The sequence below is a fragment of the Cherax quadricarinatus genome, chromosome 44 (assembly GCF_038502225.1).
Source record: "Cherax quadricarinatus isolate ZL_2023a chromosome 44, ASM3850222v1, whole genome shotgun sequence".
NCBI lineage: Eukaryota > Metazoa > Arthropoda > Malacostraca > Decapoda > Parastacidae > Cherax > Cherax quadricarinatus.
The window spans coordinates 30078418-30104607 of record NC_091335.1 but is presented as its reverse complement, the minus strand read 5'-3'; the positions used below and the strand labels follow the sequence as shown (position 1 = coordinate 30104607).

At 41.1% G+C, this 26190-nt stretch overlaps 1 protein-coding gene across 1 annotated transcript in view; it reads right to left on the bottom strand.

Moving 5' to 3' along the window:
• Positions 1 to 26190, bottom strand: part of LOC128697391 (nephrin-like) — a 331037-nt gene that overhangs the window by 99067 nt on the left and 205780 nt on the right. The window contains 1 exon segment of the mRNA XM_070093857.1: positions 4687 to 4882. Within this exon segment, the coding sequence (XP_069949958.1) occupies positions 4687 to 4882 (196 nt within the window).

Genomic DNA, 26190 nt, shown 5'->3' with positions numbered 1-26190 from the left:
CCTCTAGCCTTTCTAACCTCTAGTATTTTCGCCATCTGCCATTCCTACAACTTCGCCCTCTTTCATCTCTTATATTTCTCCACACAACAGACTTTCCCAGCTGAGCTGTCAGCATTTTCACGATAAATATACTAGCAAAACCACTTTACGCTCCAGTTTTTCTAACAGTACTACTCACCCACTGACTCTATCATAAGTTTGTTAGAGAATAAAAAATACATTCACTTTTACATAATTCCATTACCCTATCTTTCCTCACACAGACTCCCTTCATCTCAGACTCTTCAAGGTTTTCATCGACACTCATCCATCGAAGCAACTTTGACTCCCATCTTTCACCCAAGTTAACTCCCATCCTCACATACCCCCTACCCATCTACTCAACTGGGATAGAGGTGATGAATCTGAACTCTTCATACGACTCACGAAAAATGCCGACTCACGAAGTCAGCTCATAAAGGGCATCTAAGAAAACTATGGAAAATAGTAAGTGGTATCATATTATTTAAGAAAAAGGGACAGATCATTAACACTAAACTTAAGGCCAGTATCATGGGAGAGAATTACTAGGGGAAGAGTAATGGAGCACTTTGAATGAAGCCAGTTTATAAGTATCAGCCACCATTGTTTCAGAGATGGTAAATCTTGTCTCATAAATGTGCTCGAATTCTATGACTGGGTAAAGGAATTAAGGCAGGGAAATGATGGATGGACTGCATATTTTTGACCGCAGGAAGGCATTTAATACAATACCGCACAAGAGACTGTGGCAATAACTAGAAGAGTAGACGGAAATAACAGAGAAATTACTGAAGTCGATCAAGGAATACTTAACAGACAACATTGTCTGAGAAGAGATGTTAGAAAGGTGTCCGTAATGGGACCAGTATTATTTCTAGTGTACGTAAATGACGTAGGGGAGTCCGGGGCTAGTTGGCAACAGGGGTAAGTTGACACACTTACAATAATTCAAACATTTACCGCTGGACGGCGTTGTTGTTACATCATAGGAACACCACGTGCTTCCTCACTCACCAACAAGCTACCATACCAGAAGGTTGCAGTACTTAACTGGAGTGGGGAAATTTTTGATTTTGATGCCGGTAAGTAAATTATCATTCGCTTATATTGTTTGTTGCAACATGTATGGGGTTATAGATGAGAAATATCCAATTTAGCCATGACTTAACTTAGGGTTTAAGGATTGTTCACCCATAAAACAGTTTATATTAGGTTTATTAATATATACTAAAACCATTTATTTATGAACATTGGTATGGCTGGGGCAAGTTGGCTCAACAAAAATGGGGCAAATTGGCACAATCAACTTGCCAATGAACCAAGACCCTCAACTTCTGGACTCTGTGGGAAGAAAGTCCCAACTCCCGAAGAACTGAGGCCGTTGCATAAAGCTGGTCGCAGGAAGAGAAGTGGAATGAACAGGAGGAAACGCTCCTCTGCCATTTTGACCGACACATACCAGTGAAATTGACACTGGAAAAGATATCAAAAGAAGCAAAGAAGAAACATCAAAGAAATCGAAACGTGTTCATGGTGACGAGGAAAGTTCAGATGGAGAGGACAGTCTGTGTTTGGTATTTATGGATCATTTTTCCAAAAGCAAACCGGGAGAAATATGGTTATTAATTTTATTTTATTAAAAAAGGTTTCTTTCTTTACTAAGAAATTTTTTTCAAGTTTCTATGGAACTGAATATTCTTGAAATGAAACATTATAAATAATCAGTATCTAAATTTACTGTTACATATTCCTAATTTACTATTTATTTACTATTTATTTACTTACCCCATAGTGTGCCAACTTACCCCATAGTGTGCCAACTTACCCCATAGTGTGCCAACTTACCCCATAGTGTGTGCCAACTTACCCCATAGTGTGTGCCAACTTACCCCATAGTGTGCCAACTTACCCCGTACATGGGGCATGTTGCCACACGTCAAATATTTTTTCTAAAGAACGCTGTGTTTTTGTTTCGAAAGAAAATTATTTTTTTTATTACATTAAAAGTAAGAGAAAGATATATATTTTTCACTGGAAGTATAAAATTGCCAAAATCGTTTGTTTTTCTTTCATCACCGAAAATGTAAAAAGTGTGCCAGCTAGCCCCAGTCTCCCCTACAGTAGATATTGTGGCCGAGGTTACAGGATGACTTGCAACTAGTGAAAAGACAAACAGGAACAGGCTAGAAAACGGTACAAAAGATTTTGGACAAACTGCATATGTCTGACAAGTTACCTTTGTAATTTAAAAACAGTAAATACAATGTTACGAAATTCGGCAAAAAACGAAGAAACAGCGTACACACTTGGTGCACAAAGGCTGCAGACTTTCCTCAACGTGTAGGACCTCTGGGTGAATATCGTCGGGAGAGTACAGTACTTGAATTACCTCTGTAGCAAATGTTCGTCTTGTATATATTAGACTACCTTCATGTCCCCTCTATAAGGAGGTTTTTTTTTTTTTTTTTTTTTTTTTTATTCGCCGGCACTCTCCCGGCCCGGGTCTTTTCCAAGTAGTGGTGACTCGGCCTTGGCTCCCTATGTGAGGAGTATACCGAGACTTAAGTCTCCCATGGGAGGAGGTACAACTACTCCCTCATCTTTGGGACCAAATGTCCCCAGGCCTAGCCACATCCCCCGCCCTCACGGGGCTCGTAGGGAGAAGCTAGGCCTCTGGTCTGCCATCTACCCCGCCTCGAAGGGGCTCGTGGGGATGGCAGTCTTATTTTTATAAGGAGGTATTCATGACACTATGGTGTATATCAGGGCGATCTCGGTTTATGCAGCTGTATGGAATAGACATATGGTAAAGCTTGACAAGAAGCTGGAAAAGTCCAGTGATTTACAAAGATATTAGTCGCAGAGGTTAACTTGATGTTAGAAGACAGGACGACTTGAAGTGACGGGTTAATATTAAATAATAGCAAGTAAAAAAATGGATCAAGTCCTAGTCTATAGGAAAACGGAGAATTATATTCCCTGCCAAAGTATTGTGAAAAATACAAAAGCAAAAACACTATAATCAAAATGGACAATATTCACAAAAATTAATATTGACTTACTGTCAAATACCAATTAACTATGGAGTACCAACCTCCTATTTAATCTCTCTCCACAAAAGAATGTCGAAATACTAAGGAATTTCCACCAACTATGGAATATTGGAATAGTGACCCCGTGGGCTGGCTGGCAAAGCACTCGCTTCACACACGGAGGGCCCGGGTTCGATTCCCGGCGGGTGGAAGCATTTCGACGTGTTTCCTTACACCTGTTGTCCTGTTCACCCAGCAGCAAGTAGGTACCTGGGTGTTAGTCGACTGGTGTGGGTCGCATCCTCAGGGACAAGATTGAGGACCACAATGGAAATAAGACACAGTCTTAGAAGACGCACTTGTGTTATACCGGATATCTAACCCTCCGGAGTTAAAAATCCGAAGAAATCTTATTGCTCCGCGAAAGAACATGAACACTTTGGAATATCGATCAACCAATAAATATTCCCCCACTATGAAATAATATCCCTAAAAATATCGACACATACGTGATATTAACCCCGAATTCCGATCCACTGTGAAATTTAAAATTTTTGGAACAGTGATAGATGAATCAGTGTAAATAAACAGCGGGTTTGAAAAATCTACCTTACTCTGAAAAATACTCAAAATTAAAAATAATCCTAGATAATTTAATGGACGTATATCGGTCCTGAGACCTAGAAAACCTGAACGTTTTGAGTGACCGAGGTTCTAGAACCTGAAGTGTTCATCAAAATGTCCCGCTGTTAGCAGGTATTTCTTTTCAAGAACTTGTCGATAGCAAAAACCATATGAGGGAGCCTCTATAAGAGACCTCTCTCTCTCTCTCTCTCTCTCTCTCTCTCTCTCTCTCTCTCTCTCTCTCTCTCTCTCTCTCTCTCTCACACACACAAAATATATGACTTAGTTTAATAATCATTAGAACATATGGTAGAGATATCTGGCCTGAACAGAATACGTTGACATCCTTCTACTGAGTTAGGACTCAGGAATGACTCTCCTCCAGCTCACATTTATGAAGCTTCAGACGTCATTTCTCAACCTGATCTTATAATAATTCTATAAACTATTTACTGACCACTCTCCTAAGGCTAAAATAATACTTCATGATTTCCATGCGACTCATCTGTCCCATTAACCTTCAACTTTGCCACTGACGTATTCCTGATCATAGTGTAAAATCCTCTTGAATATTTCCTGTTTTTGTTTTCTCTCATGAAAAGTGAAGGAAAAGGGCGGAAATACCTATTTCTGTTAGGAAAAGTGAGGATTGGGGCGGGAATAGTCACTTTGTCATGAAGAAAGACGACAGCGGGCAGGAATGTGGGCCAGTTTGTCATGAAGAGTAAGTGTCGGGGCTGGAATTTCAAATGCTGTCATAAAGTGAGAGAGGGGCAGAAATGAGTGACCTTATCAAAAAGGGTGAGGAAAAAAGCTGACCGTGTCATGAACTGAAAGCACAGAAAAATGGAGAGAGAATAGAGGCAGAAATCTCTGAAAGTGAGAAAATAAGGGCGGGAATGACTAAAATTATCATGAAATATATAACATTATGGACTGAAATCCTGAGACCATGTGAGAGGGTGCATGTTTTATCTTGGTGCTGAAGAATATGAGTGAGGTAACTCACCCATTGATGGTGAAGACTGGGTCAGAGGCGTGACGGAAGGCCTCCAGCACCTCCTCCTTTGCTGCCTTGCGCACCTCCAGCGTGAAACTCTGGTCGAGTCCACCGTCCCAGCCTGGTCTACACCACAACAACACCGTGCTAGCTGGCATTGTTGTGTTCCACTCCGCCTCACATTCCGACACCGACTCTGGCTTGGCTAGTGTGCAAATAATTGTTATATATTTGCCTATTTACTTGCTTTTATATTAAAATTAATATGTTAGTTATAATTCTAGGTTATATTAGTTTTGAATGAGGTGCATTTGCAATATATGAAAACACATCCCTAATGTATTCCAGCCTTACCGGAGATTCGATCTCCGGACCTCAGTGTGTGCTGAGTGCACTAGCGATCGAGCTACAGTCTATAGTGTGTATAAGTTTGTTCTATGTTGGGACACTATAAGTTAGTGTCACCGAGCTGTCAGTAGTGTTACTGTGTAGTTGTGTAGTATACTTAGATAAACCCAGCCACTTTATTGATAGGCTCCCTTCATGCCCTTTGAGACTTATAATTAAGAGAGTCTTGAGAAGCCCAGGAGCCTTGCCTTGCCTAGTCTATGTCTAGTGGCCTCTTCAAGGGGGGCTCCTGGGCGTGGTGAAGAGGCTCTTGGTCTGAGGAATTAGACCTATCAGTCTACTTCCTCAGACTGAACCTAATTACCCCCCAATCCCCCATTCCCTATCCCATCCTCCCCATCCTCCCCTTTTTCCTTTCCTCCTCCTCCTCCCCACCCCTCCCTTTTGCCCTTCCTTTTCGGCCTTTGGTTTTTTTTTTTTCCCCCACAGGCATGCTAGTTCTTAGGTAGGGGAAAGGGTACCGGGGTCCATCCCATTCCGTTGAGGTTCTTGGCGGTGGCGTAGTTTGCCGTGGAATCTGGATTGCCTGGGGATGTCCTGATCCCTCTCCGGTATCCCGGAGGGTGGCTTTGGGTGTATCTCGGGTGACGGGTGTATCTCTGGAAGCCACCTATCGGATTCCGGGGGTGGTGGCCGAAGGAGGTATGCTTTGTGGCGGATTTCCGGCTGCCCTCTCTTTTGTCCACCAAGGTAGCTCGGCAGATGTGAGGTTGCTACCCCGGATTGCCAGTTTACTGGCATGATGGGTAGGGTATGGCACGGGTTCCATGCTGCATCTGCACTACTTGCGGTGCTGAGGTCCTCTTGGGCGCGGAGGGATATTTCTGGCCCTTTCATTCCTCCTAGAAACTATCCCTCCCTGGTCCCCCCTTTTTTTATTCTTTTTTTTATTTTTATTTTCTTTTCTTCTTTCTTTTTTTTTTCTTAAAAACAAAAAGAAAGAAGTAACCTAACCATGACAGCCCTAGTCCATGAACCTGCTACTCTCGGGCCCCTTCTTGATACCGCACCCCGTTCTGACCCTGCCTCGTCTTTGGACCACTCTTCGGACACTCCTCATGCCTCTGTACCTCTTGCCGGTGCTGTTTCCTCACCCGCTTCAGGTACTGAGGCCTCGACTGACTCCTTCGATTTATCTGACCTTCGCTCTCCTCTGACTATGCTTCCGGCCTCTCCCTCTACGGTGCGGCAATTTTCGAATCGCCGGCCCGTTCCACGTCGGACCAACTTTGGTCCCACGCCTAAACACCAACGACAATTACCTGCTGATGATACTTCTCCACCTTCTTGTTCTTCTCAGAAAAGATCAACACGTCCTTCACTACCTTTCTACGCTCAGTTTCAGACTGCACAATGGACTAAATTCTTCACTTTACGACCGACTTCCTCTACTGCCTATCTTTCTGACCACAGTATTGGCAAGGCACTCCTACGCCATGTTGGTAAAGATATTTCTTTTCATGCTCTTAAGAGCGGTACGCGCATCGTCACCGTACAGAATGCTACCCAGGCTCATGAGCTTTCTCGTCTTTCCCATATCGATACTGTTCCTGTAACTATTGAAAAGCATCATTCCCTCAATTCTTGTAGTGGTACCGTCATTCTGCCCCATACCATAGTTCAACAAAATTTCCAGACATGTGGCACTGACATTCTTGAACAGCTGGAACTCCAAGATCTCCCAATCCTCAAGGTAGACACTTACGTTCTTCCTGCCCGTGGGCAGAGACGATACCCTAGCAATGTGGCTCGTTTAACTTTTGACAGCCGTGAACTCCAATCCTCAGTTTATGTAGCAGGACATCGGTTACAAGTTCGAAAGGTGATCCCTACACCGCAACAGTGTAGAAATTGCTGGCGATTTGGCCATCCAGCGAAATATTGCAGATCTATCGCCGAATGCCCAGTCTGTGGTGCCGATGACCATTCTAATACGTCTTGCAATCGACCTCCCTCTTGCCTTAATTGTCATGAGGCTCACCCTTCGTACTCTCGCCGGGAAATCCGTTACCTCAAAGAGGCAGAAGGTCTCCCTTATGCCATGGCAGTTTCTCATCTCCGCCTCCAAGGGAGACTACCTCATGTTTCTTATTCCCGTGTTTCAAAACGTCCCCCCACTTCTGGTATCCCATCTTCTGCACCCATCTCTGTGGTTACCTCTCCCATAGTCACTCCTGTAGCTAATTCTTTTGCTGTCCTCGGCTCAGACGTCCCTACTTCAACGTCTCAGTCTGATCTCGCTTCTTCGTGTTCTCTCTCACAAGCCTCAGTAGCGACGAGATCTCGTATGACTCCTCCTCCCAATCGTCCCTCTACTTCTCAAAAGTCAAAAAAGGTCTGTTAACACCTCCTACCCATCTTCCACCTCCTCATTTTCCCTTCCCTGTCTCTGTACCTGGTTCTCCCCCTCTCACTGGCTCTGTTACAAGTGTAGAGGTTCACCCTCCTCCTCGTACTGTACCTTCCTCCCCTGTTCCCTCCCAAGTTTCTTCCTCTTCTGCCACCTCCCAGGTTTCTGCCTCTTCTGTCCCCTTCCACGCTTCTCCAGTTCCCTCCACCCTTTCGCCCCCCCTACCTTGGTACAGTCCATTACAGTTCCAATCTTTACTCATCCTCCCCCTACCATTTCCAATATTGTCTCCCATACTACGTCTCTGAATTCTGAAACACTTGAAGCAATCTCTGAATATATTGCAGAGACCAAACCATCAATGGACACTGATCCACCCTCCGCTCCTTCTCTCTCCTCTACTCCATCTGCGCAACTCCTTTCTTCACAGCTCACCGTTCCTTCACTGCTTGAACGTTTTCCACTGCCTCCGCATGTGGACTTTTCTAACCCCTCTAGTCCGTAGGAACCCTTACCTGCGGATTTCAGGTATCTTTATCATTGCCAATCATGGCCTATTTACAGTGGAATATACGCGGCCTCAGGGGTAATCGGGGTGAGCTTCAGATGTTACTCTCCCAGTTTTCCCCTGTTGGTGTTTGCTTACAGGAACCAAAATTACACTCTGCTGTTATCTCTTCCATCTCAGGCTATAATTTATTGTATTCTTCAGATCCTTTTCCTGATGGGACCTTTAATGAAAGTGCCCTTCTTCTATGCACTGATATTCCGTACCATCAGCTATTTGTTCGTACTTCGCTGCATTATACAGCAGCCCGTATCCACTTGCATAGGTGGTATACGCTCTGTTCTTTATATCTCTCTCCTTCTCGGGCATTATCTATTCCGGATATTGCCTTTCTTGTTTCGTCATTACCACCACCGATTCTGTTACTTGGTGATTTTAATGCCCACCATTTCCTCTGGGGGTGTCTCACTGTGATTCCCGTGGCATTCAGTTAGAGGCTTTTCTTGCCACCCACCCCCTCCATGTTTTAAATACAGGTACTCACACCCATTTTGATCCTCGGACTCACACTCTCTCTTGCATCGATCTCTCAGTCTGCTCTTCCTCCGCCGCATTAGACTTCACTTGGTCTGTTCTTCCGGACTTACATGACAGCGATCATTTCCCAATCATTCTTACTTCCCCTTCATATTCACCACCTCTTCGCATCCCAGGCTGGCAATTTGATCAGGCAAATTGGAACCTTTACTCACACCTAACTGTTTTTAGAGAGGTTCCTTCTTCGTCCTCCATCGATGAGCTTTTACACCTCTTCTCGTCCTCCGTTTTAACCGCAGCTTCTCATTCTATACCCCAAACTTCGGGCAGGCATTCTCAGAAATGCATGCCTTGGTGGTCTCCTGCTTGTGCTCGTGCAGTACATTTGAAACGTGCTGCATGGGGCAGGTACTGGTACAATAGAACCACAAAGAGACTTCCTGATTTTAAGCAGAAGCATGCGGTCGCTCGCCGTGTCATCCGTGACGCTAAACGCACTTGCTGGCGAGATTATGTTTCCACCATCACCTCTGCTTCCTCTATGAGTGCAGTCTGGGAAAAAGTACGAAAACTGAGTGGTAAATATTCTCCTGACCCGGCTCCTGTTCTGCGGGTTGCCGGTGTTGATATAGCAAACCCACTAGATGTTGCCAATGAAATTGGCAATCATCTGGTCCGTATTTCTCAGGGATTCCATCTATGCCTCTCATTTCTTTCCTCAAAGTCTGCCAGAGAGTTAGCACCCTTGGACTTTTCTTCTCTCAGAGAAGAACAGTATAATGTGCCTTTTACACTTCAAGAACTGGAGGCAACACTCTCAGCTTGCCGATCATCGGCAGCTGGGCCCGACGACATTCATATTCGTATGCTACAACATTTACATCAGTCAGCCCTTGCAGTCCTATTACGCCTTTACAATCTTATTTGGTCACAAGGAGTTCTTCCACAGCTGTGGAAATCCGCCATTGTTCTCCCTTTCCGCAAACCAGGCACTACGGGACATGAAACCTCCCACTATCGTCCCATTGCTCTTACCAGTGCAGTTTGCAAAGTGATGGAACGCCTAGTAAATAGACATTTAGTGTGGTATTTAGAGACACACAACAGTCTCTCCACTCGTCAATATGGCTTTCGTAAGGGACGTTCTACCATAGACCCCTTACTATGCTTGGATACGTACGTTCGTAATGCCTTTGCGAATAACCACTCAGTTATTACCGTATTTTTTGACCTTGAGAAGGCATATGACACAACTTGGAGGTATAATATTTTAACCCAAGCCCACTCCTTAGGCCTTCGAGGCAATCTACCATCCTTCCTTAAGAACTTTTTAACTGACAGGCATTTCCGTGTTCGGGTTAATAATGTGCTCTCCCCGGACTTTATCCAAGCTGAAGGTGTCCCCCAGGGATGTGTTCTGAGCACAACACTTTTTCTCCTTGCTATTAATGATTTGGCCTCTAGTCTTCCATCAAATATTTGGTCATCACTCTATGTTGATGACTTCGCTATTGCCTGTGCAGGCGCTGACTGTCACCTTATTACAGTTTCTCTCCAGCATGCAGTCGACCGTGTTTCCAATTGGGCCACCACACGTGGGTTTAAATTTTCCAGCACTAAAACCCACCAAATTACTTTCACTAGACGCTCTGTCATCTCCGATCATCCTTTGTACCTCTATGGCTCCCGTATCCCTGAAAGTGATACAGTCAAGTTTCTGGGCCTCCTCTTTGACCGTAGGTTATCCTGGAAACCTCACATTACCTCTCTGAAGGCAACTTGTCACAGCCGGCTGAACCTTCTTAAAACCCTTGCTCATCTTTCATGGGGAGCTGATCGTCGAACCCTCCTTCACCTACATTCCACCCTTATTTTATCGAAACTTGATTATGGTGACCAGATCTATTCAGCAGCATCTCCTGCTACTCTCTCTAACCTTAACCCCATTCATCACCAAGGATTACGTTTATGCCTTGGTGCTTTTCGCTCTTCCCCTGTCGAAAGCCTCTATGCAGAAGCGAACGTTCCATCCTTATCCGATCGCCGTGATGCCCATTGCCTTCGCTACTATGTACGCTCTCATGATCTCCGCAATCCTTCCATTTATAGAATGGTCACTGATATTAGTAGACATTCTTTATTTGTTCGCCGCCCCTGTTTACTCCGTCCCTTCTCTCTTCGCCTTCATTCGCTCTTGTCTTCTCTTCAGTTACCACCTTTCTATGTACATGTAGCATCTCACTTTTCCCTACCCCCCTGGGAAGTTCCAGCTGTTCGAGTCTGTTCTTTCTCTCTCCCTTGCTCGAAAGCCCAACTGTCTATGGTCGCTTCCCGCTCTCTTTTTCTTGACCACTTTCACTCTCATTCTCATGCCATTGCTGTGTACACGGATGGCTCTAAGTCGTCTTCTGACGGCGTAGGATTCGCAGCAGTGTTTCTGGACAGCGTCGTACAAGGGCATTTACTATCTTCGGCTAGTATTTTTACTGCTGAATTGTATGCCATCCTTACAGCACTTATCCGTATTGCATCTATGCCTGTGTCATCATTTGTGGTTGTCTCAGACTCCCTTAGTGCTTTACAGGCTATACAGAGATTTGATACACCTCACCCCTTAGTCCTCCGTATCCAACTTTGGCTACGCCGCATCTTTAACAAGCATAAAGATATTGTTTTTTGTTGGGTCCCTGGTCATATTGACGTACAGGGCAATAAACAGGCAGACACTGCTGCGCGGTCAGCAGTACATGACCTACCAGTTTCATGTAGAGGTATTCCATTTACGGACTATTTTGCTGCAATATCTTCCCAACTTCGCACCCGTTGGCAACAACGTTGGTCTACTATGCTCGGCAACAAACTTCAATCTATTAAACCGAGTATAGGTTACTGGCCGTCTTCTTATCACCAGTGTCGAGGTTGGGAGACTACTCTCTCCCGTCTTCGCATTGGCCATACTCGTCTTACTCATGGATATCTCATGGAGAGGCGCCCTGCTCCTCTCTGTGAGAATTGCCAAGTTCCATTATCAGTCAGCCACATTCTGTTGGACTGCCCACTTTATCAACGAGCACGCAGAATTTACCTCCGTCGTCGTCTTCACTCTGCTGCTCTCTCTTTACCTTCCCTTCTCGCTGATGAACCCACCTTTCATCCAGACTCTCTCATTGACTTTTTGACAACAACTGACTTACTTCACAAATTCTGATACCTTCAGCCCTTTCTACTTCAATCTCTTGCTACCCTCTACCCCCGTACTATCCCCTGCCCCGCTGTTTTCTGTAACCTACTGATCATCCCTCCTCCCTTCTGCCATCCAATACCCTCGCTTCCTTCCCTACCCTGCAGCGCTGTATAGCCCTTGTGGCTTAGCGCTTCTTTTTGATTATAATAATATGCCTAGTGGAACTGAGAAGGAGGCCTCTAGCATTAGCACACATGTACGGGATTCATGATGTCATGCAAGAAGGGAGCCTATCTATAAAGCAGCTGGATTTATCTAAGTATACTACACAAGTACACAGTAACACTACTGACAACTCGGCGGCACTAATGTTTGGCGTCCCGACGTACAGCTAACTTGCACACACTATAGACTGAAGATATTCAATACCTCACAACCCAGCAAACCGCTTGGATGGGATTACCATCTATCGGAAGAATGGCAAGTTCTCAGCATAGATAGGACTATACCTGCATGTCTGTGCTGGCTGACACCTACAACCATCACAGTGTCGGGCGACAGGGAGGAGCTGCTGATCACAGGGAGGAGTACAAGATGGGCAATTACAGGGACATAAGCCAACAGTATCAATTTGTCCCAGTGGGATCAGAGACCTTGGGATCATGGGGCAAAAACACCATACATTTCCTTAAAGAACTGGGTTCCAGACTCGTCGACACCACCAGGGACCCAAGGGTAGCCACTTTTATGTTCCAGCACCCCAGCATAGCCATCCAGAGGGGAAATGCTTGCCATATACTGGGCTCACGTCCAGCGTTGGAGGAGATTCATATTCTTTCGTATATTTCACCAATGTTTCATGTTTGTGTTTTTTGTCAGTGTATTCTGTCTATAAATAAAGTTCACATAGAATATAGAATATAGAGGGTGATAGAAGAAAATATTTAAACAGCTCTGGGGAGAACCTTGAGTTCTAGAGGTAGTACATCCCTATATAATTTCACTATATATATATATATATATATATATATATATATATATATATATATATATATATATATATATATATATATATATATACTCTATGAGGCTTCTTATAGGAAAGTTTTACAGGAGGCACTGCTGTGTCCTGTCTACATCAGCGGCTACTGTCTGTAACCCTACTGTCCTTTCCCATAGTCAATGACGCTGAACACAGCAGTGCCTTCTGAACAGAGTAAGCGATGGGTAGCTTGCAAATTCTTTCACTGTAAGAAGCCATTTCATATGGAACCTCAAAAGATTATAGGCAGAAATAAACAGAGTAATTGTCCAGGAGGAGACGTCAGAATGGAGATGAGTGTCAGGCGTAATGTTTCTAATCTATGTGAATTACAGTCAAGATGGGGTTAACTCAGATGTAACTCTGCCTTCAAAGTAAAGGTAATGAGGCAGATAAAAAAAAACCCAATGATGACAAGAATATGTCACAAATATATTTGAACAAACTGCCAGATTAGTTAGATGAGTGGAAACTTGAATTAAACTCCAGCAAATGTAATGTTATGAATATTGGACAAGAAGCAAGAAGACCGGATACAGAGTACAAACGTCGGGATTAAGGATTTCAGACGTCACACAGAGACAGACCCAGGGATGAGTATAGTGGTAGATACCGCTGGAGGTCCACGTCAACTGAGAAGCGTTTGCAAGCAATACTCTCTTTTAAAATTTAACAGTAACCTTCAGGAATCTACAAATCATTGAAGACCCTCTGTGCTACGGATGTCAGGTTCATCTTCGAGTACGCAGAACCAACACGAAACCCACCTGATAAAATATGTTAAACTGGAAAAAGTGTAGAGGTTCCAGAGTGCGACCTGAGAGCAACACGTAGGGAGGTGCATACCTGCAGTATACCCGGAGAAGATATCGGGGGTCAACGCCCCCGCCGCCCGGTCTCAGACCAGGCCTCGTGGTGGATCCGAGTCTGATCAACCAGTCTGTTACTGCTGGCCCTGCGCAAACTAACGTACGAACCAAAGCCCGGCTGGTCAGGTACTATAGGTGCCTGTAAAGCGCATTCTTGAAGACAGCCAGGGGTCTATTGGCAATCCCCCTTATATATGCTAGAAGGCAGTTGAACAGTGTTGGGTCCCTGACACTTATTGTGCTCCGAACATTTTAACTGTCCGAACATTTTAACTGTCCGAACATTTTTAACTCTCCGAACATTTTAACTCTCCGAACATTTTAACTCTCCGAACGTTTTTAACTGTCCGAACATTTTAACTGTCCGAACATTTTTCACTGACCGAACATTTTAACAGACCGAACATTTTAACAGACCGAACATTTTTAACAGACCGAACATTTTTAACAGACCTAACATTTTTAACAGACCGAACATTTTTAACAGACCGAACATTTTTAACTGTCCGAACATTTTTAACTGTCCGAACATTTTTAACAGACCGAACATTTTAACAGACCGAACATTTTTTAACAGACCGAACATTTTTAACAGACCGAACATTTTAACAGACCGAACATTTTTAACAGACCGAACATTTTTAACAGACCGAACATTTTAACAGACCGAACATTTTAACAGATCGAACATTTTTAACAGACCGAACATTTTAACAGACCGAACATTTTAACAGACCGAACATTTTAAACAGACCGAACATTTTAACAGACCGAACATCTTAACAGACCGAACATTTTAAACAGACCGAACATTTTTAACAGACCGAACATTTTTAACAGACCGAACATTTTTAACAGACCGAACATTTTTAACAGACCGAACATTTTTAACAGACCGAACATTTTTAACAGACCGAACATTTTTAACAGACCGAACATTTTAACAGACCGAACATTTTAAACAGACCGAACATTTTTAACAGACCGAACATTTTAACAGACCGAACATTTTTAACAGACCGAACATTTTAACAGACCGAACATTTTAACAGACCGAACATTTTTAACAGACCGAACATTTTAACAGACCGAACATTTTAACAGACCGAACATTTTTAACAGACCGAACATTTTTAACAGACCGAACATTTTAACAGACCGAACATTTTAAACAGACCGAACATTTTTAACAGACCGAACATTTTAAACAGACCGAACATTTTAACAGACCGAACATTTTAACAACCATTTTCCACCACCTGATGTACATCAGTGCAAATTAAATTTGCACTGATACCAAGAATCCTTAACACTTCTCCAGCCATTTATCCCATAAGCTTGATGTCACTGGCCATTTACCTCATCCATATATGGCATACCATAAATGATAAAGTAACCATAAAAGGCGATTTTGTGATGGACATTTCCCAAGGCATTCGCACAAAAATAATAAGAATGTCAATGGTAATAATCGTGGTGAATTACTTTGAACAGTTTGTTTACTGACATCGCTACTCGTGTGACGTCTTCCGGGTTTTAGACGGTTTGTGGCCTTTGTCGTAATCGCTTCTAAAAGTGAGAACCCGGGTTCACATAGATGTTAGGTGGCGAAAGGGTTGATTATTTTGAAGGTTTATTTTGAAGCTTAAGTGAACCAGAGAGTTTCGTTCAGAAATCTATTTATCTACACAAATAACTCACACATAGAAGAGAGGAGCTTACCACGATGTTTCGGTCCGACTTGGACCATTTACAAAGCCAGTGTGACTTTGTAAATGGTCCAAGTCGGACCGAAACGTCGTGGTAAGCTCCTCTCTTCTATGTGCGGGTTATTTGTGTATCGTTCCAGTCACGGTATTGTGCCTTTTTTTATTACCTATTTCTCTTTCAGATTCCTGTTTCCAGACTTACAGAGATCTGTTGATCGATCGTCTCTTGCTTTGGTCATTATTCATCTCGGAAACATGTGCTCATAAATCCAGCTTGGTCTGGAATGCCTACACATTTTCCTTCGGCTCTGACTATGGCTACCTGACTCACGAAATCGTAATGACATGATTACAAACAAATCGTATCACGGGCGGGGTTAGAACCCGCGATCAGAGTCATAAAGCTCCAAACCGACGCTCAAGCCACTGGGTCAGCTAGCCACAACAAGATTCGTCTATTTAGGTATATTTATAAACCATAGGAAGGTTGACATAGGCACCAGTGTGACCACAAATGCAAGTTGGACTGATTTTGTTGTAGCAAGCTGGCCCAGTGGCTAGAGCGTCGGTCTGAAGTTGTATGACTCTCTGATCGCGGGTTCTAACGCCGCCCGTGGTGCGGTTTTCTTATGGTTACCTATTTGCCCTGGATTTGTTTGAGTTTGTTCATAAGGCCACATATATCCGAAAAAAAATCCTAAGCAGGCAACGAACATTGGATCAACATCGTTCTCATATAACTCTGAATCCCGATATTTTTTTTTATTATTTTTTATTAACACACTGGCCGATTCCCACCAAGGCAGGGTGGCCCGAAAAAGAAAAACTTTCACCATCATTCACTCCATCACTGTCTTGCCAGAAGGGTGCTTTACACTACAGTTTTTAAACTGCAACATTAACACCCCTCCTTCAGAGTGCAGGCACTGTACTTCCCATCTCCAGGACTCAAGTCCGGCCTGCCGGTTTCCCTGAACCCCTTCATAAATGTTACTTTGCTCACACTCCAACAGCACGTCAAGTATTAAAAACCATTTGTCTCCATTCACTCCTATCAAACACGCTCACGCATGCCTGCTGGAAGTCCAAGCCCCTCGTACACAAAACCTACTTTACCCCCTCCCTCCAACCTTTCCTAGGCCGACCCCTACCCCGCCTTCCTTCCGATAGTAAAGAAAAATGTCCATTTCAGTACAAAGCTCAATCACAAAGGAATGAGCTCACGTGAACACCAGCTCTACTTATTATGGACCAAAAACATCGGGTGTTTGGAGTTCATAACGAAAAGCTTTGAACAAGTGGTGATTCAGTGGTCGAGCACGAATCATATTTACAACTTCAGTAACCCCCTGCAAATCTATTTGCAGAGTGTTAAATTAAACACATGTGCAACTCTTGGGTATCTTTATTGAGGAAACGTTTCGCCACACAGTGGCGAAAAGGTTGAGGGACTGATTACCTCATTCTCCTCCTGTTCTTCAAGTTTATCCTTTGTATGGACTGATGAAGCCACTGTGTGGCGAAACGTTTCCTCAATAAAGACACCCAAGAGTTGCACATGTGTCTAATTTAACAATGTGTCGGTTGTCTGAACCATTCATCTCTTTGCAGATTCTTCGAAGAACACAGTGAGCTGGTATTACACGTTCCTTTATTTTATAAGTATCACCTGTCATGGTTGATGCTCCATCAGGTCACATCGACCCTCCAGTGTCCCTTGTGACTGTCTTAAATACAAGTCCTTTTTTTTCTGCATTATGTCAGCAGCTTTGGAAGTCTTGAAGTTAGTAACATCACGTGATTCATCAAGTTGTTTGATGCTTTCTCTTGAGTTATTTTTGATTTATTCAACAACTTGATGGTGACTAGAGACATTGCGTTAATTAATCTGTCGAATTGGTAAAATTTACGATTTTTGCCGAATAACGCAGGCGAAGATTTGTGTATGCAATCATTTCGTAAAAATCATTCTGAGCCTAACGAAAAAATGTATGTGTATGTTTATTAAATTATTGTTAACTTGTGTATAAATGTTTAGTTGGATTAGGCTAAATTAAATTGTGCTTGTTATAATGAAGTTAGGTTAGTTTTCTAAGGTCCTTTTGGTACAAAATAATTAAATTTTACATTAACATAGATGAAAAAATATATCTTTAAACGTAGAGAAAATTTTATCAGACGATGAATAACGGTAATGTGATAAGATATTGTCAAATGAAAATCCAACTAACTTCTCTGATGGTTGGAAAACATTATGAAGCTAATTTTACCAGCCAATGAGCGCATGTCCTGCCGGACGCTCGTCAAAATCAGCCTAAAAAAAAAAATTACGTGCCAGTACTTTTGGTAAAGCGAGAATAATAACAGCAAGAGCAATAAATACTTTTTACCCCCCCCCCCACGGTCCCTAGTCTATATACTCTATATACTTTAAAAATCTTTGTTATCTGTAAATAATTAGCGAAATTACTGCTAATAATGTAATAAGTTACTTTTGAGAAAAAATGAAGATAGTTCCTTGATAATGTGAGTAGTCACGAAAGCGCTCGGAATTTCACTATTCTTTCACAGTGGTTATTTTGCATATTCTGAAATCACCTGTTTACTGTGATCATATTGCATATGAACTCAAGTATGTTATTTCTCAGGTAAAGTCGTAATTCTCAGAGTATCTTTATTGAGAATTAAGGTAAGTGCGAGGATCATTATTTTGATGATTTAAAATATAATGCATTATGGATAATGAACTGACATCTTTGGATGGTAGTGGCAGCCACACCATTATCTCTAATTTAACTACTCTCGTGTCAGTTGTGTAATTCTATATTTCTTTCAAATATTAGTTTCGTTTCTTCACGAGCAGCTTCGTAAGTACTTTCTCAGTTAGGTTATTATTATTAATTTTCAATCCCGTGGGGATTACACAGTGCCTGTCGGAGGGGGGAAGATATTCAGGATTAATTCAGGGAACTGGAGCACAGATCCATTTCCCTAGATCAAGAGCCCCTCACCAGCGTCAAGGAACCTCACTTGAGGGGTTTGGTAGACGTTATAGTTGAAGACTTGAGACAATAAAGATTCCCATATGTTGCATAAGTGTCTCAGTTCTTCAACTTGTCTGTTTTCAAAACCATTCATCACATCTGTCAGATACTGTAACATCATGGATCTTGATATAAGGAATTCATCACCACTTGTCTAACCTTTGGACGAAGACTTCGACCAGTGGAAGGTCCCGCTGTGATCCCTACGCCTCCTGCTTCGACTCACCTGACTACAGTATATAAGCCACCTCTCTGGTCCTATTCTACACCTCCTACAAGATTGATGGACTGAACACATCGATTTCAGGCTGAAGGACTGATTACCTCAAAGTCTTCCTCTCCGTTTACCTTCTTGCTTTGTACTGGACTGATGAAGCCATTGTGTGGCGACACGTTTCTTCAGTTAAGATTTCCATATGTTGCATAAGTGTCTCAATTCTTCAACTTGTCGCTTTTCAAAACCATTAATCACACAAACTTAATAGTAACGTAACTAACAGTGTAAACACATGTAAAGGGAGTCATGTCTTCAACACTAACAATACCACACTCAGAACACTCATACAGGACTGATACACGTAATTCGGTACAAAAGTATCCCAATGTGAGGGAAAAGTTCAATAGATAGGAGTAGAGAGAGAGTATATAGTAACATTAGTTTGATTGCCGGCTACTTGTTAAGGTAGGGTCAGTCTAGCTCCCACTATCCCTTCCCCTCCGTCTTCCCCCCCCCCCCGAAAGGTGACGTGTGGGGCTCCTGTCCAAACAGTAATCACTAGACACACAGCTCCCAGCACTACTGTAAGTACATGCCTGCCTTGTATTCTAGTGGATTTATTGGTTATAAGCTTCACTTTTGACCAATAATAAACTTAGTCCTTCCAGTCTTGCTCTAAGTTGACTGTTGTAATAATCACCACATCTTTTAGGTATTGTACTTATCATGGAGAGTGATTTCTTAAGCAGTGGGTAACCTGACTATCTTTCCAGCTTGGATGACAGAGAAGGTCACCTGCCAATCAACGAGCAGAACTGATGGAGATGGACTAACGTCCTGAGACTTCCTCTCTTTGGATTTAATTACCTGTGCACCTGTACGAAATTGCAGGACATAACCCCTCATCATTGCAGCGGTAAAGAACCTGCTTTTCTGTCATCGGGATATAATACTCACGGCTATACTGTGAAGAACTAGCCGGTGATGGTCACCAACACCTGCGACCCCCCCCCCCATCATCGGTAACGGCTACGATTTCAACAACAAGCAGTGTCACCAACACCAGACACCCAAGTTTTATATTAGCGTTGAATTCAGTTATCATTTATATTTTTCATTTTTCATTTTCTTTAATGCAGGATTAATATTTCATATTTAAGTGTTTTATATTTTATATTTTCTATATAATAAAGTGTTTATGTTTGTCAGTTTTTATTCTTTTTCTATACATTAATTTTCCTGAGGAGGAGCCAGCCTTGGTAATACTGTCTGAAGTTATTACAGGGCTGAGTAAGTCTTCACACCCAAATGGTGCTTTTGAATCTTATAATGCAGTAAAGAATATGAAAAAGGTAATATATATATATATATATATATATATATATATATATATATATATATATATATATATATATATATATATATATGCAACAAGATCACAGTAAACAGGTGATTTCAGAATATGCAATACAACCACTCTGAAAGAATAGAGAAATTCCAAGCGCTTTCGTGACTACTCACATTATCAAGGAACTATGAACGTAAAGCATCTAAGGAAGCTATATAAGGGGTCTGGCCAACACCTCACTATCAGATCCCACAACGGTTAAACACCTGACGCGTGCCGGCCCAACTGGACAGGTCCTTTGCACAACTCACCAACAAACTATTCTACCCAAGAAAATTTTAAAAATTATTATTTGTCCAGTGCATTATTAAATTCTTCCCAAATTCTATTAATTATAAATGGATCTAATTTATATAAACCAAAGGAAATATTCATATTATTGTCAAAACTGCTTTTTATGAAACAAGATTCAATTATATTCCTGTCGACCATGGACTTGCTTGATACTACTTTCTCAACTTTTTGAAAATCAATTGGATGGTTAAAATCTCTTACATGAATAAATAGAGCATTGAAATCTTGTCCAGTTCTAATGCTATATTTATGTTGTTTTAATCTTAGTTCGAGATTTTTACCAGTTTGACCGTAATAAACTTTATCGCAAATTATACAAGGAATCTTATAGACACATCCATAAGCATTTTGGGGGGAATTCTTTTCCAAAAGTTTTTTTACTGTATCAAGATTTTTGAATACAACTTTAATATTAAAAGTCTTAAGAAGAGAAGGCATTTCAACCAAGTTTTCATGGTAAGGGAGAACCAACATATTTTTAGTTGAATAAGGCTGGTTGTCCCTTTTTGGATTGTAAAAAGTATTTCTAGCAACTTTAAAAAATTTATCAATTACATTTCTTGGGTATTTTAAATCATTACCTATTTCATAAATTTTGGATATTTCCTCATCTATGAACTCAGGACTACAAATTCGTAAAGCTCTCAAAAACATTGATGAGAAAACAGACAGTTTGACTCTATCTTGATGCGAGGAATAATAGTGGACATAGGAACTGTAATTTGTAGGTTTTCTGTAAATTTTAAATTTGAATTCATTATTACCCTTAATAATTAAAACATCTAGAAAAGGCAATGAGTTATTTTCTTCAAACTCAACAGTGAAGTTTATAGAATGGGCTAAGTTATTTAATTTTCCAAGGAAATGGTGTATATCTACATTTTTGGGCATAAGACACAAAATATCATCAACATATCTGAATCATTTAGCTCTATTAGGGAGGACTGTGTTAAGCAACCTTGTTTCAAAAAATTCCATGTATAGGTTACTAAGAACAGGTGAAAGAGGATTTCCCATTGCCATACCAAACTTCTGAGTGTAAAACATATCATTAAATACAAATTTTGCATCAACAATGCAAAGTTTAATAAGTTTAATGATAGTAGGAACTGGCAATGGTAAATCACAGTTAACGAGTTCTTCAGATAAGAAACTTAATAAATCATCAACAGGAACTTTCGTAAACAAGGAAGTAACATCAAAACTAACCATGTTAAAATCATTTAAGTCAGTCAAGGAGCTTAATTTATCAACCAAGTCTATGTTGTTTTTAACATTAAAGTTAGAAATTTTGCCAAGAATGGGGCTCAAAATATCAACAAGCCATTTGGATAATTCATATGAAACTGACCCTATGGAGCTAATAATTGGTCTGACTGGATTCAATTTTGTAATTAACTTATCAGATGAAATTTTAGACAAACATACAACTGGTGCTCTAGGTTTTGGCCTAAGTTTTGCAACTTCAAAAAAACTTAATAATGTTGAAATTGCAAAAGCCTTTTGTAACTTTGAAAAATTTTCTGATTTATCCTCTGATGAAATTAATATTAGTAAAGGAATGGTAAATAGCTCTATGTTAAAACCAAACATTCCCAATTGCCCTCAAAGATTCTTTAAGTCTTTTGATACACTTAATAACAATAAAAATTTGCGCCTTACTAAAGCAGACAAAATAAATGCAATAGTAATTATGAAAGAAAATGATTACCAAGAAAAAATGAATAACCTCTTAGGTGATACTGAAACCTATTCTAAACTTAGGAAAATTCCCCTAGAAACCGTTAACAGCAATTTCAATAAAACAAAACTTCTACTGAAAGGCAAAGATGAATTAGTCAAACAATTTACTTCCACTAATCCATCTTTACCTTACATGTATGGACTACTAAAAACACACAAACCAGGGAATCCAGTCAGACCAATTATTAGCTCCATAGGGTCAGTTTCATATAAATTATCCAAATGGCTTGTTGATATTTTGAGCCCTATTGTTGGCAAAATTTCTAACTTTAATGTTAAAAACAACATAGACTTGGTTGATAAATTAAGCTCCTTGACTGACTTAAATGATTTTAATATGGTTAGTTTTGATGTTACTTCCTTGTTTACGAAAGTTCCTGTTGATGATTTATTAAGTTTCTTATCTGAAGAACTCGTTAACTATGATTTACCATTGCCAGTTCATACTATCATTAAACTTATTAAACTTTGCATTGTTGATGCAAAATTTGTATTTAATGATAAGTTTTACACTCAGAAGTTTGGTATGGCAATGGGAAATCCTCTTTCACCTGTTCTTAGTAACCTATACATGGAAATTTTTGAAACAAGGTTGCTTAACACAATCCTCCCTAATAGAGCTAAATGGTTCAGATATGTTGATGATATTTTGTGTCTTATGCCCAAAAATGTAGATATACACCATTTCCTTGGAAAATTAAATAACTTAGCCCATTCTATAAACTTTACTGTTGAGTTTGAAGAAAATAACTCATTGCCTTTTCTAGATGTTTTAATTATTAAGGGTAATAATGAATTCAAATTTAAAATTTACAGAAAACCTACAAATAACTGTTCCTATGTCCACTATTATTCCTCGCATCAAGATAGAGTCAAACTGTCTGTTTTCTCATCAATGTTTTTGAGAGCTTTACGAATTTGTAGTCCTGAGTTCATAGATGAGGAAATATCCAAAATTTATGAAATAGGTAACGATTTAAAATACCCAAGAAATGTAATTGATAAATCTTTTAAAGTTGCTAGAAATACTTTTTACAATCCAAAAAGGGACAACCAGCCTTACTCAACTAAAAATATGTTGGTTCTCCCTTACCATGAAAACTTGGTTGATATGCCTTCTCTTCTTAAGACTTTTAATATTAAAGTTGTATTAAAAAATCTTGATACAGTAAAAAAAAATTTTGAGAAAGAATTCCCCCCAAAATGCTGATGGATGTATCTATAAGATTCCTTGTAAAATTTGCGATAAAGTTTATTACTGTCAAACTAGTAAAAATTTCGAACTAAGATTAAAACAACATAAATATAGCATTAGAACTGGACAAGATTTCAATGCTCTATTTATTCATGTAAGAGATTTTAACCATCCAATTGATTTTCAAAAAGTTGAGAAAGTAGTATCAAGCAAGTCCATGGTCGACAGGAATATATGTAAAGTAAAATTACACAAGTGCAACTAATGTTACATTTATTGTGGCAACGTTTCGCTCTCCAGGAGCTTTATCAAGCCATTACAAACAATACATGGACACAGAGGGTATATAAAGGCTCAGAGTGAGGTGAATACTAGTGAGGTACCATTTCGATGTTCACTAGTGGTAGTAGTAGTAGTAGTAGTAGTGGTAGTGACAAAAGTAATACAATATGGTAGAGCAATTAATTCGTACATGAGTAAAAGGATATAAAAGCTATTACTTGGGTAACATAAAAATAGGTTGGACAAATATAAACTGGAATGAGGCAGCTTGTTTCAGTGTTCACTCTCTGTGCTTTGTGTAGTATAACAGGAGAGACTATGTGATGGCAGGGTTTACTGTTTTCAGGAGGATTCTTGCTAAGACTTCGGAGATGGTGAAGCTGCCGTTGTTTTGTTTAATTGTATTCGAAACAGCGATCAGTGCTGATTCAAGGCACTTGCGTGTGCGGAAATTAGTTTCTTTTATCACTAATTGGGCGTCTCTGAATTTCATAAGATGATTGGTGGAATTTCGGTGTTGTACACAGGCGTTGTTTAAGTTGTCGTTCCTACATGCGTATATGTGTTCATTGAGGCGGGTGTCGAGGTTTCTTGCTGTTTCACCTACGTAGATCTTGTCACAGCCTCCACAGGGTATAGTGTAAACTCCTGCATTGACTGGTTCGTGGTGCTTGGGTTTTGTCCTGGTTAGATCCTTTATTGAAGTGGTAGAAGCGATGGCGACTCTGGTGTTAGCTTGTGAAAGTACTTTTGAGACGTTTAGTGCAACCTGGCTGTTGGGAAGAATTATAACTTTGTTGGGAGCGGTGTTGGTGCGTGGAGAATTGATGATCTGAAGAGCTCTTTTCTTGCAGTCTTTGATGAAAAAAGAAGGATATTGTAACTCAGTGAATGTTTGGTGAATGTAAGTACATTCCTCGTCGAGAAACTCAGGACTACAAATTCGGTATGCTCTTAGGAAAAACCCGATGATGATGCCTCTTTTGGTCTTGGTATCTTGACTGGAATAGAAGTGTGTGAGATCATTTTTATTGGTGGGTTTCCGATAAACTTGAAATCTTAGGTTATTGTCTACTTTGTGAATGAGGACGTCGAGGAAAGGTAGCTTGTCATTGGACTCTTCTTCTAGTGTAAACTGAATCGCTGGTTCAACTGCGTTGAGCCTTGCCTGAAGATCCCGTACATCAAAACGTTTTGGAGTTATTACGAGGACATCGTCCACGTAACGTAACCAAGTGACGCTTGAAGGGATGATGTTGGCGAAGTGTTCTGACTCTAGGTGTTCCATGTATAAGTTGGCTAGGACGGCACTTATTGGGGACCCCATTCCCATGCCGTAGGTTTGTTTGTAGAGCTTGTTATTGAAGGAAAAACAGTTGAAGTTAACACAGAGTTCAATCAAGTCAACAAAATCTCCGGGAGGTAAAGGAAGATTAAGGTCCTGGTTGACTTTACGTCGTAGAACCTCGATGGCTTTTTTGGTAGGTACTTTTGTGAAGAGGGAAGTCACATCCAAACTGCTTAGTTTCTTGTTACGGATGGAGAGGTTACGGATGCGGTTGAGAAGGTCGCCTGAGTGTTTAAGATGAGCGGGGCTGATGGTCCCCAGAAGGCAGGAAAGATGTTTGGCAAGAACTCCGGCTAGTTTGTGTGGAGCACTGCCTATTCCTGACGTGATTGGTCTGAGAGGAATATTGTGTTTATGGGTCTTGGGTAAACCATACATGTGTGCTGGTTTAGGGTTGCTTGGTAACAAGTACAGAAGTTTTTTCCCTTCTCTAGTGCGTTTGAGTACTTGTCTGGTTTTGTATAGAAAGTCTTTGGTGAGCGTCTCCCACTGTTGAGTGCTGATGGGTTCGTATGTAGATTGATCATTCAAAAGGTCCATCATTTCAGTGTTGTAGTCACTTGTGTTGAGTATGACGACTCCACCTCCTTTGTCGGCGGTGGTGACGATAATGTTGGGGTCGTTGGCGAGGTCCTTAAGGGCAGTGATGTATCTTCTAGGAAGATTAGAAGAAGAAGGTTCACATAAAGCTGCAGTGAGAAGGCCCTGTATATAACCCTTCTGGAAGTTGCTGTCACTGTGTCTATGGTTCCTGGTAACAAGATTGAGTTTATAGTTAGGTTTGCGTATGTTGGTGGTAAATTTGAGTCCCAGACTCAGTGCTTGTTTCTCGTAGTCGGTTAAGGTACGTGACGATAAGTTGTTTATCAGGGATTCGCGTCCCATTTCCTTCCATCGACTGTTAGTGCAGAGGTACTGAAGTTTGCGATTGAGTTTGATCTTCTGTTGGAGGTTAGCTGTGGTGACTGTGCTGAGAATATGCTCAGCAGTGTGTTGGTCAATCTGAAGATTGGCCCTCATATTCCTTGCAGTTTCAAAGGTTTCCTTAGCGATGTTAGAAAGTTCTTCGGCACATTCAGTTAAGGCAGGAATAGGCAGTGCTCCACACAAACTAGCCGGAGTTCTTGCCAAACATCTTTCCTGCCTTCTGGGGACCATCAGCCCCGCTCATCTTAAACACTCAGGCGACCTTCTCAACCGCATCCGTAACCTCTCCATCCGTAACAAGAAACTAAGCAGTTTGGATGTGACTTCCCTCTTCACAAAAGTACCTACCAAAAAAGCCATCGAGGTTCTACGACGTAAAGTCAACCAGGACCTTAATCTTCCTTTACCTCCCGGAGATTTTGTTGACTTGATTGAACTCTGTGTTAAC